This window comes from the organism of the source record quoted next, unplaced genomic scaffold (assembly GCF_019419815.1).
Source record: "Pyrus x bretschneideri cultivar Hongxiangsu unplaced genomic scaffold, Pyrus_bretschneideri_v1 Contig32, whole genome shotgun sequence".
Classification (NCBI taxonomy): Eukaryota; Viridiplantae; Streptophyta; class Magnoliopsida; order Rosales; family Rosaceae; genus Pyrus; species Pyrus x bretschneideri.
Window position 1 is genome coordinate 764,844 of NW_025999635.1, and position 13,932 is coordinate 778,775.

Genomic DNA, 13,932 nt, shown 5'->3' on the forward strand with positions numbered 1-13,932 from the left:
TCTCGACTCTCCATGCAAAGAGCTCCAAACTCAACTGAGGAAACTGTTTGCAAGGGGACAAAGTTGAGTTTTTAATTCTATATAAATCCTTGTAGTTATACGTATTTACAGTGAGTCCCTTCACAAGTTATTTTCATTACAATTTGATCTGCAGATTAAAACAGCCTTGATTCTTCCAAAAAAAAAAATCAAAACCAAAATGTTTTGGTCGGCAACTTTAGTGTCGATGATTAATTTGTTCGGCCGCCAAATTAACATAATCATATGCAATGAGGTAATTTGCTTGGATAAGATTAGATTAATTAACCACTTGATAAGTTGAAATTATACAATTTTTGTGTGGATTTATTTTAAATCATTTAAAATCAGGGTCTAAATAAAACTAGCCCGACACAAGCCAAACCAATCCAAGTTAATCTCTCTAACTAGTCCACGTTGAGTCAATCTTATGTATCAAGCAAGGCTTTGGAGTATGATACATGTAGTAAGGCCACATAAGAAAGGTGTAATATCACCTTATTCAGTTGTTAATTAATCTCAAGTTTGGTCCAAGCTAGATCGATGTAAAATTACCAATCCAATCCTAACCACTGTATCAAATCCCCCCTTAAGAGTATGATATATAGTATGTAAGATACGTAAATTTGAGCTCTGTATTATATCAAAAGCATAACATCTAAGTAAAACTAATTAACAATTTTTTGGCATGAGATTCACATTGTCATCCATCGTGTAAATAAACTTCAAAGTGAAGTGAAGTGAAGTTTTAATTAATATGAATTCTAGATTTGCCAAAATGATTATTTGGGAAATTGGAATTATGGTCCCAAAGCATTAGATGAAGTGAAGTTTCACGTCAATTTATGAACAGTGGAAATTTGGTGAGCTAACTTAAAGAGATTATACTAGAGAACAATGTAGTAGACTATTATGTCTAATAACATTTCACTTGTATACGTGGAAAATAAAATATTTAAGCAAGTTGTTTGAAATTGCTTTTAAATTGATGAAATTGTTTTTAAAACAAAATATTTGTGGGTTCCAATTCTAAGAGCATTAAAATTACTTTATGTAAGCGTCAGTTATGTGCTTATTTCATAAAACAATAAAATGTTTTTTCAGGATTCACTTGTCACTTTGCTAAAGATTGGTTCTAAAAATATTTTCACCAAAAGCACTTTCAGCCATTTTGAAGGTACCTCCAAACGAGGCATAACATGAATTTAAGAGTTATTATCTTGCTAAGAATATTGTTATATATTATGATGCCATTCTAACTCATGGAACCATGTGTACAAAATACAAAAAATAATGCAAAATTTATTTCGTTTAACAATTTGAAAATGATGTAATTAAGAGTTGTTTGATAACTATCTTGTTACTCTGATAATTCTCTAACATAAAATTAGCATTTCAATAATGGGCTATGGCATATCCCTTTTTATTATTTTTGGTTGATTGCTTAATCTGTTTATAACTATTGACTTGTAATTCATAATTGATTTAGCGATACTTCGTCATGCATTAATGCTGAAAGTTGTCTCAAGTTTAATTAACCGCTCTCCAAAAATGAAAAAGAAAACATTCAATCTCTTCATGGACCCAAAAGTGAAAGTTGCAACATCAAATATGTGTTTGTATGTGTGTATGTATAGGTAAGGTCATGATCTACAGCCTCATGTTGACAAGGTTACCAGGGACGTTCTGTCAAAATTAGGAAGGACACTATTTGGTAGGGCACTTCCAAAAGGGCTCCCATGACTTCTCCATCTCCGATCAAGCAAAAGGACAAACAAGGCCTAGCCAAAACTGGTCTTGACCGATCCCTTTTACTTCTCCTGGAGTTCGCGGGTTTGGTTGCACAGATAGAGCTTGAGTCCACGAGAGAGGTTAAGAAAAACTTGGGAATACGCAGCTTAATTCGAGGAAAAGAAATGAAGAATTGCAGGGTGGAGCTTCCAAATGCCTTTTTTGTCGAGTTCTCAGCAGCCTGACGCTTTTAAAATGATGCCCTCATTTTGTCTAGGTTAATTACATTTTACCTTTTCAGGTTTGTAGTCGATTTCAATTATTTACAACATCTTTAAAATATTTCAATTTCATACATTTACTTATTATTTTATTTTAATTTCATATATTCATTATAAAATCCGTTAAGTGATGACGTGACTGCTAAATTTGTGACACATGATAAAAAAATAATTTTTTATGCATTTAAAATATTATAATAATTTATCTTATTATAAAAAAATAAAAAAAAGAAAGAAAGAAACCCATCTTCTTCCCCGAGCACACCCATCCCACCCTACCCCACCTGCAACCCCCCACCCCACAAACCATCCAAAAACCCATCTCCCACCCCACCCACAGACACATGCACACCGAATTCAAAAATCCGATCCCAAATCAAAACCCCACCCACAAACACCTGCGCACCTGCACACTAGCGTATCGGGAAGCTTCTAGGGCTTCTTCAAGATCGAGCTGCGAGCCTGCGACGCGACTTCACTGCCAATGCAGTCGGCGACGACGAGGCCCGCATGGGTGACATTGCGCATAACGATTTTGCCCTCCCAGGACATGGTGTTCCGGTGCTCGAGGGTGGGTTTTGGGTGTGTGGGGTGGGGTGGGATACTGGGATGGGTGTGCTTGGGGAAGAAGATGGGTTTCTTCTTCTTATTATTATTATTTTAATAGGATAAATTATTATAATATTTTAAATGCATAAAAATTTATTTTTTTTCCACGTGGCACAATTTTGGCAGCAACATTATCACTTAACAGATTTTCTAACAGATGTATGAAATTGAAATGAAATTATAAATAAATGTATGAAATTGAAATGTTTTAAAGATGTTGTAAAGAATTGAAATCGACCCCAAACCTAAGGGGTAAAATGTAATTTACCCTTTTGTTTATTACATGTATATATTTGATTCTTATTGCTAGATGTTTTGATAAGTTATCCCTTGCCTATCTACTTTGAGAATAATCAACTTTTTGAGGCTTGATATTATGCTTAATTAGATAGTCTTGGTGGGTGGTGATTCAATTTTTTGTTTTTTTTTTTTTTTCATTTTATTCGATTATTGTGAGTAATTAACTTGGCAATTTTGTATATCTCATGCACATATGACATCAAGATACTTGCTTTGTAAATATTGGTCTTTTAAGAATGTTGTGAGGCGAAGTTTTGAAGAAAAAAAGGGACAAGTTATTTATTTTCTGGTAGATATCAAGTGAAATTTTCTAGTTCATGTTTTATTACGCAAACTTTTGAAGGGATAAATGGATGAGTTATTTGTTTGCAGGTGAATTGATTCAAGTGAATTTTTTCAAAAAACTTATTCATGCATTGATACTTTTATGGTATTTTACTCGTATTTAAGATGACGTTTTAGGGTTTGACGGTTGAATTTAAGAATAATGTTTATATTAGCAATGTAATTAGTGAACTGTTATTGATACTTGAAATTTTTTATTTTGCATTACTTACAAATGTATTTTTCTTTTTTATATATAAAAAGTTTAGGAGTGCATAATGAAAATTTGTGAGTGGGAATAACGATTTTCTATAATTAATAGAAGCATAAAACAATGAAGTTTTTTTTTTTTTTGGTTTACATCATAAAAAAAGTACACCCTTAACTTTTTTCAATTCATAATTCTAAAACGAACAATACTTGGCTATTCAAAGAATGAGTAAGAGTTCATACTCAAAATTGTTTGTTGTCGATTCATAGAATTCCGTGTATATGATCGGAACCATTCATATTATAAATCACTATATAAAGATCATCTTTGCAAAAAATCAATACTAAGGCCGGTTAGTCATCAAATTGTATAAAAACAGATGAACGGAATTGATAAGAGCATTACAAATTGTCTGTGGATTTGCTACAATAACGAACTAAACGACCTTAATTTTAAATTTATATTTTGCAGAGATGAATTTTACAAAGTGATTCATAATATAAACAGTTATGATTATAAATACAAAACTCTATGATTCGAACACGAATAGTTTTGAGTAGGAGTTCCTACTCATCATTGAGTAGTCAATCATTGATCTTCTAAAACCAATAAAAGAGTAATACAACAATAACGAACATAACATAAATATCCAAACCATTTTATTACTCTCTTGAAGTATAACTCTTCATGGACACTTTGCTGCTTCGCAGTTTAATATCAATATTTGTGCTAACATTATAAAATATTGTGAAAAAAAATGAGACGACACAGAGTCCATCGAGATTTCACTTTTGAAAAAGTATTCTTAGCAGTTATCTTACAATATAGATAAGAATTGTCTTATGTTTTTTTCATTTATATTTGCATAATAATAAGTTGATAAATTTTATTTGGACCCAGTTATCTTATCTCTACACCCACTTTTGAAAAAGTATTCTTAGCAGTTATCTTACAATATAGATAAGAATTGTCTTATGTTTTTTTCACTTATATTTGCATAATAATAAGTTGAGAAATTTTATTTGGACCCAGTTATCCTATCTCTACACCCAACTAAAAAAATTTCTCTACTAAACTTTCAAGTTTGCCCTTAAATAAATTAAGAATAAGAAAATAAAAGAACATAAACATTGGTGTTCTTATCTCTACATCCAATAACTCAAAAAAATAGCACACATCTACACTCCTCCATTATATCCAGCGAAACAAGCCCAAATGACAACAAAATATGCTCATGAGTTTATCAACAAGTAAGCTTGCTAGAAACTTGTGTTGCATGAAACCCTTAGTGGCCCTCATTTATAATTTTAGCAGAAAAAATTTCTTACCAATTCGTTGGACATGAAACAAAATCCTGCAGTATGAGAAAAAAAAACTTCCATGTAAGTGTCTATTTAGAAGAGACAACAATAAGGGTTTCTAGCAAGCTGACTTGTTAGTTTAAATAAGTTATGCAAGCAGTCAACTCCCAAATAATGGTTCAAACAAGCAAACATATCAGCTGAAAACCTACGTTAAAATTATAAATGAGGGCTAATAAGGGTATCTAGCAAGCTGACTCGTTGATGAACTAGAGAGAATATTTTGCTGTTATTTGGGTGAATTTTGCCTGAAATAATGGAGGAGGGCACTGGTGTGCCAGTTTTGGAGTTATGGGTGTAGACACCAATGTTTATTTTATTTTCTTATTCTTATTTATTTAAGAGTAAACTTGGAAATTTGATATATAAAACTTATTAGTTGGATGTAAAGATAAGATAACTGAATCCAAATAAAATTTTCCTAATAAGTTGCATGTGCACACTACCTAATTAAATCTCTTCTTATCAACAAGATATAAATAAATATTTATACAAATTCAAACTTTCAGCAAGATCAAAAAGTCAACTTGACCAATAAATACTCAAAAATATAGGGTTGTATTCAATTAAGAATTTGAGAGATTTTAATGAATTTATAAATTCATAGATTTTTATACAGTTTAACTATATGTAGAGATTCCATGCAAAATTTTGATTCAATTCCCTCAAAATCTCATAGGAGATGTGAAATTTGTGGATGCTTAAAATATATTACAAAATCTCTCAAATTCCCTCAAATTCCTCAACTTCTTTAAATTCAAATTCTAATTGAATACACCTGAAATGTTATAAATTTCTTTAAAATCCTAATTGAATACATCTGAATTTTTAAGAATTTTAATAAACTATTTTAAAATCATGATTGAATATACATTGAATTTCAGAGAATCATTTAAAATCTTAATTGAATATCCTTAAATTCATTAAAATAATTAAAATCTCTTAAAATTCCAATTGAATACATCATAATTAAACACCAAAGTCATCGGAATCAAAACGTGACACGAAACTGTAGTCGTTTGCAATTGTCGTAAGGGTAAATCCGTCATTGAACTCTTGAAAAAAACAGCGGGCAACTACCGCCTTTTTTCCGTAAATAAGGCCCCGAAACCATGGGCACTTTGGGCACGACATGGAGAACACAGTGGGGGCCAAAGTGAAAAAGAAAAAGTTTGATTGATGAAATTAAAAAAGTGAAAAATAATTAAAAAATAAAAATAAATAAACAGTGACACAAGAAAATTAAATTAATAAATCGAGATTTTCTAATTTAAAAGAAATAAATGCTCCGGACGCGAAAGGAGATTGGAATCGAGTTTAATAGGGATTTTGAGATCCGGATGCCAGTCTCTCTCTCTCTCTCTCCCTCAACGCTCTCTTTGTCCCTTATCGGCTCACGGTTCTCACTTGGCGCCCCACAGGAAGATTTTCTCTAACCCAACCTAGAGAGAGAAACAGCAGCAACACAGAGAAAGAGAAAGAGAAAGAGAAAGAGAGAGAGAGAGAGGAAGAAAGCCAGCCAAGACGACGACGGATAAGGTAGCAACAGCAAACCCTAGCGGTGCCCTCGTCTCCCCAAGGCACGGTAAACTACTCCCGGCGATTTGTGCCCTCCTCGATCTGGCTTCGAAACCCTAGGGCGGCAATCAACGGCGGAGGCTCGTGTAGTGTGTGGTGTGCGGAAAGCCCTAGATTCAGTGCGGTAGGGAGGGATTAGGGAGCTGTGAGGTCTGGTTTTTTTGGGGGCGGCGAAAGGCAGAGACTTTGGCGGGCGTGCGGCCGAGGGAGATCTTGGCGGTGGCGTTTGGGGTTTAGAAATTAGGATTGAAAGGTGTGGCTGCCCATGCGATTGGGTTGTTTTTGATGCCGCCAGAACCATTGCCTTGGGATCGGAAAGACTTCTTCAAGGAGAGGAAGCACGAGAGGTCGGAGTCCCTTGGCTCTGTGGCACGATGGAGGGACTCGCCCCATCATGCACCTCGCGACTTCAATCGTTGGCCTTCCGGCGATTTTCGCAGACCGCCAGGTATTTGTATGTTCTTTGTTTTCCACAATCTCCCTTTTGCCTTTGTTTCTTATCTGTATATCCAGTATTAAAATTATTGGCACCGGATGTATGCACACAAAAATTGCATTATTTTGCTGTTCTAGGGTTGTAGAATCACTTTTTTGAGGGGTGGGTTTGTTAGAACAAAAAACAATGATATGGGGCTGGGTTTGTAAAGTACTTGATCTTTAGGAGCATGTGCTTTCCACCAGTAAGCGGTTTGGGGTGTTTTTCTTAAGTTTCAGCACTTTAGATCTGCGAAACTGTGGAGATCTGACATGGGCAATCTATGTTTTTCTTTGATATTTTTGGAAAAATGGTTATTGCCTTTAATTTTTTGCTCTGTTTAAATATGTTTTGCTTGAGTTATGCTTAGTTTGAATACTTTGCTTGACTTAATTATTTATCTTTGCTTTTCCGTTTAAATATTTTCTGAAGGTCATGGTAAGCAGGGTGCTTGGCATGTGTTTTCCGATGATTCTGGTCATGGGTATGGATCGTCTCGGTCTGGTGATAAGATGCTGGAAGATGAGAGCTTCAGGCCGTCATTTTCACGTGGAGACGGAAGGTATGGCAGGAACAGTAGGGATAATAGAGGGCCACCTTACAGCCAGAGGGAAACCAAAGGCCATTCTTGGGATGCCAGAAGTGGGTCTCCAAACATGCCTGGGAGGCCAAATCATAATGAACAGAAGTCGCAGGATGATATGCTGACATACTCATCTCATCAACCTTCCGATTTTGGAAGTACATGGGATCGGATTCAATTGAAAGACCAGCTTGATAGAATGGGTGGTTCCACTGGTTTAGGTGCTGGCCAGAAATGTGAGAGAGAGAACTCATTGGGCTCAATTGATTGGAAGCCTCTTAAATGGACAAGGTCTGGAAGCTTGTCTTCTCGAGTTTCGGGTTTCAGCCATTTAAGTAGCTCAAAAAGCATGGGGCCCGTTGATTCCAATGAAGCAATGGTTAATTCACAGCCAAAAAATGCCACTCCAGTGCAGTCTCCTTCGGGAGAAGCTACTACTGGTGTGACATCTGCTGCACCATCAGAGGAAACAACTTCTAGGAAGAAGCCACGCCTTGGATGGGGTGAGGGATTGGCAAAGTATGAGAAAAAGAAAGTCGAGGTCCCTGATGCTAGCATGAACAATGATGGAGCTGTCTGTTCTGTTGGTAACACTGAACCTGCTCATTCTTTGAGTTCAAGCTTGCCAGATAAAAGCCCTAGAGTCACAATTTTCTTGGATTGTGCATCTCCTGCAACTCCATCCTCCGTTGTTTGCAGTTCTTCTCCAGGTATGTTGTTGCATCTTTACATTCGCATTACATGTTACACTATTTAAATTTCTGACCCGGCATGGAAGTGGATTTTGACAAGATTTGTGTTTTTTAAACTGTATTGTTATGTTGGCATTAATGTTTAGTTATGCATGCAAGTCTTGTACCATTTATTATGAGATTCAAATGAATTAAGCTACTTTTTGGTAGAAAGTTGGGCAGTGAATCCTCTCATAGGAACATTGTAGATGAAGCTTATCATTATTAACCTTTTGGTTTAATGGAATGGGGAGGGCGTGGGAGTAGAAAATTGAAAAGTATAGATTGAAGTACCTTCTCTCTTGAAATAGTTATTAAAAACTTTGATCTCGTGTTGTCATCCATTTCTTGTATTTTGTAAATTCCACATTTTTTTGAAACACTTCACGTATCAGAGAATTATATTACATATTTTTCTGTTGAAATACTGGTTTGACATGGTTATGTGTTCCATAATGTTATGTTTCTCTCCACCTTATCACATGTTCTATGCCCAGAAGTTCTTATGATTATAGTTACCTATGTTGTTACAGGTGTGGAGGAGAAATCATTTTGCAAGGCAGTAAATATTGATAACGATATTAGAAACGTTTGTGGTTCCCCAGGTCATATGTCCCAGAGTCATCATGAGGGATTCTCATTCCAATTGGAAAAGTTGGATAGTAATTCTATAGTTAACTTGGACTCATCACTACTGGAATTGCTTCAGTCTGATGATCCAAGTTCTGTGGATTCTAGTAGTCGGAGGCCTACTGCATTGAACAAGTTGCTCATATGGAAAGGTGAGATTTCAAAAGTACTGGAGGTTACTGAGTCGGAAATTGATTCACTTGAAAACGAACTTAAGGCACTGAACTCTGATTCTGGGGGCAGCTGCCCCCATCCAGCAACTTCTAGTTCTTTGCCTGTGGAGGACAAGGATAAATCTTGCAAAGAACATGTCACAAATTTGATTACTCTGCCTATTGCGTTGCAAATTCATTCTTCTGGGGACACTGATGTGCAGAAAATGTGTGTTGACAACAGGGACCAGGTAGAGTTCTGCGGTATTGTCAACGATGAGGATATTGATAGTCCTGGAACAGCTACATCGAAATTTGTTGAGTCATTACCGTTGGTCTCTTCATCTGATATGATGAATCAAACTGGTTGTTCTGAGGATTGGGATCCAATCCAGACAACCATAGGGGAAGAGACATGCTCAGTGCCCAGCAGATGTACAGAAAAGACAGACCCGTCTACTTGTGGAAATAGTAGCATGCTTTTGGATAAGGAGATAGTTGCACCGGCCTGTGGTGTAGTAGATAAGTTATCTGATTCTATATTTTCGGCCAATAAAGAATTTGCAAGTAGAGCATCTGACATATTTAGTAAGCTGTTACCAAAAGAGCAATATGAGGTTGATCCATCTGGAGTAAGTGTTCCATCATCCTGGAAGAATGATCCATTGATCAAAGAGAAGTTTGCCAAGAGGAAGCAACATCTGAGGTTTATGGAGAGAGTTGTAACCTTAAAATTTAAAGCCTTTCAACACTTGTGGAAGGAAGACATGCATTTGCTTTCCATGCGAAAATGTCGTTCAAAATCTCACAAAAACATTGAGTTGAGCTTGCGAGCAACTAATAATGGGCATCAGAAGCATCGATCTTCAATTCGATCTCGATTTTCTACACCTGGTAAGAAAATTCCATCTGTTCTATCTGTTTGTCTTTCATGGTTTTGGAAGAAAGTGATTGATATTATAAACATGCTGATATTCTCGTATCTGAATAAGAAAAACTAAATAAAACAGTTCTGTGAACTGTTCATGATGGCTAAGGTTGTGACACTGTCCTGGTTTTTTTCCTTAACAGAATCTGGTTTTATGTTTCTGTTGCTTTTTGTGGCATTTGATACTTTTGCAGTCTTTGTTTGGACGTGGTTATGAAATTTTACTTATGCATGAACTTTTTGTATACAGTTTATAGTGAATATAAGGAAGGAGGGGGACAGGAGACGGCCAGGCACATTTAGCATCTTGGAGTGCTAAAATAACAATTCCCTTTGAATTTATACACTTTTTAATTTTATTTTTATGAATTTTTGTCTATCTTATGGTAATCAATATTTGTTTTTCAGTAAGTTTAGCAATTAACTTCTGATGATTGATACACCATTCTTGCCTATGAGGCACTGATGCTGACTCTGGTGCGATGGTTTTCATTGTTTTTGCCTGTGTTAATAGTAGTGATTACTTGGATTTCTTTTGTTAGGTTTTTGGGCTTAGGTCTTCTGTTGATATGCTTATTTGGATTTCTCTTGTTGCATGCTTTACATAACTACTTCTCATAAAGGATGGTTATTTTATAATTTGATCAATGTGAGAAGTCTATTACTGTATATCTTTGAAAACAAATACCTCTACTCTTACGTTTTGGTCAAACATTTTATTCATATGTTTTTAATGATTTTTTTCAGCAGGAAGTCTGAACCTGGTCCCTGCCACAGAGACTATTAATTTCACTAACAAGTTGCTGTCAGATTCCCAAGTCAAGCTGTACCGGAACTCATTGAAGATGCCGGCCTTAATCTTGGACAAAAAGGAGAAGATGGCGACAAGATTTGTTTCTAGTAATGGTTTAGTTGAAGATCCCTGTGCTGTTGAGAATGAAAGGGCTTTGATGAACCCATGGATGCCAGAAGAGAAAGAACTTTTCATCCAAAAGCTAACCATCTATGGGAAGGATTTCAGGAAAATTGCTTCGTTTCTTGATCACAAGACGACTGCTGACTGTGTTGAGTTTTACTACAAAAACCACAAGTCTGATTGCTTTAAGAAAGCAAAGAAGAAACCTGATATGGCTAAACAAGAAAAGTCCTCGGCTAATACCTACTTAATTTCAAATGGGAAAAAGTGGAATCGTGAGATGCATGCTGCTTCCCTTGATATTTTGGGTGCTGCTTCAGCAATTGCAGCTCATGCTGAAAGTAGTACAAGAAATCGACAGACATATTCGAGAAGGTTAATTTTGGGAGGGTACAAGAATACCAATACATCTTATGGTGATGATACCATGGTTGAAAGGCCTTGCAGTTTTGATACTATTGGCAATGAAAGAGAAACAGCTGCTGCTGATGTTTTAGCAGGTATATGTGGCTCGATTTCATCTGAGGCTGTGAGTTCTTGCATCACTAGTTCCATTGATCCTGTTGAGTCTTATCGGGAGTGGAAGTGCCAGAAAGTGGATTCTGTAGTAAGGCGACCTTTGACACCTGATGTAATGCATAATGTGGATGATGAGACTTGCTCAGACGAAAGTTGTGGAGAAATGGATCCTTCTGACTGGACAGACGAGGAGAAGTCTAGCTTTATTCAGGCAGTGTCATCCTATGGAAAGGATTTTGCTATGATCTCGCGATGCATTAGATCAAGGTCTCAGCATCAATGCAAGGTTTTCTTTAGCAAGGCTCGGAAGTGCCTTGGCCTTGATTTAGTGCATCCGCGGCCTGGAAATGGAACATCTGTTGGTGATGATGCTAATGGAGGTGGGAGTGACGCTGAAGATGCCTGTGATCTGGAAACCGGTTCGGGTATTTCCAGTGACAAGTCAGGCTGTAACATGAACGAGGACTTGCCGTCATCTGTCACAAACATGAATGACGATGAAGCAGATCCTGCGGAGAGCATGAAATTGCAAACAAGCCCACTCAGACCAGAGGAAAACAATGCGATGGCAGAAGTAGATCATGGAGATGGTAAGCCTCTCAAATTTCTTGCTTTTGGTGATGACACTGATATCATGGATTCCGGTGCTATGGGAGGTAATGTGACTGAAAACGGAATTTTGGTTGCAGAATCACTAACTGTTGGTGAGGGAATCAACTCTGACACACCTAATCCTGAATGTATGGTTGGGGAAAAATTGGTGGGTCAAAATTCTTTTGATCGATTTGGAAAGGAGTTGGAGGGGGGAGATGAAAGAACCAATAGAGGTAAAAGTGGATGTCACATACCAGTTTCAGTACACGATTTGTGTGGCAATGCTTCTGACCAGGCAACCGATGGTTCTTGTTCAGGTCTTAACCCTGAGTACCTGCATGAAGTTTCTGTTGAGCTGAATTCTGTGCAAAAGCCTTCAGTCATCCCATTGCCACTTGAGAATCCTCTTGCGACTGCAGATACAGCGGGACAAGATTCTGCTGCCATTGAATGCGAGAAATCCCTTGACCAAGATAGGTTGTCATCAACCCCGGATCTGCAGGAGGGTAGAGATCATCAGTGTTCTAAATCTGTTGGTGAGGATGATAGTCGCAAGCACTTGTCAGGTTTTCTGGTATACACAAATGTTGAACCTTCGCAAGTTATCAGAGGCTATCCATTGCAAATAGCAACCAAGAAAGAGACAAACGGGGATATAAGTTGTGGTAATTTATCTGAAGCTAAGCCAGACAGAAATATCAATGGGCATTATATGACACAAAATGGCTTTCTTCAATTTAGGAATTGTAAGCCTTCATGTTCTGAGGTTGATTTTCCTCCTGTGCCCCTAAAGGTAGAACAACCAGGTGACTCTCGAAAAGCCCATTCATGGAGTTCGTCAGATTCAGATAAACCAAGCAGGAATGGTGATGTGAAACTATTTGGTAAGATACTTAGCAACCCATCCAAGTCAACTTCCAGCATCCATGAGAATGAAGAGGGAGCGCATAACCATCAATTAAGCAACAAGGCATCTAACTTAAAGTTCACTGGGCATCACAGTGCTGACGGGAGTTCTCCCCTACTGAAGTTTGATTGTGGTGGTTATTTGGGCCTCGAGAATGTTCCCAGGAGAAGTTATGGCGGGTTTTGGGAAGGGAATAAAGTGCGAACTGGTTTTTCATCTTTTCCTGACTCAGCTATCTTGCTGGCCAAGTACCCTGCAGCATTTAGCAACTTTCCTACATCCTCTTCCCAAATGGAACAGCAGCCACTGCAGGCGGTTGTGAAGACCAGCGATGGGAGTATAAATGGCGTGTCAATTTTTCCTGGCATGGAGATTAATGGTAGCAATGGAGTTGTTGATTATCCGGTGTTTAGCAGGGGTCGGGATGGTGGTGCCAAAGTGCAACCATTTACAGTAGATGTGAAGCAGCAGCGGCAAGACATGTTTGATATTCCAAGACGAAATGGGTTGGATGCAATCACGAGCTTACAGCAGCAAGGGAGGGCGATTGTCGGGATGAATGTCATGGGCAGGGGAGGGATCCTTGTAGGGGGTCCATGCACGGGGGTATCAGATCCCGTGGCTGCCATTAGAATGCACTATGCAAAAACTGAGCAGTACGGGGGGCAGGCGGGGAGCATTGTCGGGGAGGAAGAGTCGTGGAGAGGGGGCAAAGGGGATATAGGCAGGTAGTAGACGGTTGCAGGGGGGGCTGGGCCTGCCCATTGGCGCACCCTCAGTGGCGAATTGTTTATTTGCTGCACCATGTATAATAGTTTTTGGTTGATGTTGGTTCGATGCAGTCAGCGACATAATAGGCAAAAACGGACGGTTTAGAAGTCCCCGTCTATTTCTTTTTCTTTTGTTTTTTGGGTAAAATGCTTTTGTGTTTTTTAATTTATTAGGTGGTTGTAATGTTGCAGCAGAAGCAGGAGCATCTTGTATTTGTTGTATTTTATGGAAAAAAAAAAAAATACAGAAGTTGGGAAGAGGGATGGATGGAGAAATATTTATTCCATGTTCGCGAGCTCTCCATCTCTGATCT

The 13,932-nt window shown here is 37.6% G+C and overlaps 1 protein-coding gene across 4 annotated transcripts; it reads left to right on the forward strand.

Moving 5' to 3' along the window:
• The first annotated feature begins 6,393 nt into the window (after positions 1-6,393).
• LOC103966637 lies at positions 6,394-13,905 on the forward strand. 4 transcript variants are annotated; one of them, XM_048590510.1, is made up of 5 exons: positions 6,394-6,861; positions 7,321-8,181; positions 8,736-9,878; positions 10,660-12,174; positions 12,259-13,905. In XM_048590510.1, the coding sequence occupies exons 1-5, from the start codon at positions 6,699-6,701 to the stop codon at positions 13,578-13,580; spliced, it is 5,004 nt and encodes a 1,667-aa protein (XP_048446467.1). In that variant the 5' UTR covers positions 6,394-6,698; the 3' UTR covers positions 13,581-13,905. The 4 variants fall into 4 exon arrangements, with proteins under 4 accessions (XP_048446467.1, XP_048446468.1, XP_048446465.1 ...); XM_048590511.1 differs by having other exon boundaries at positions 10,660-11,937; positions 12,037-13,905; XM_048590508.1 differs by having other exon boundaries at positions 10,660-13,905.
• Positions 13,906-13,932: the final 27 nt, after the last annotated feature.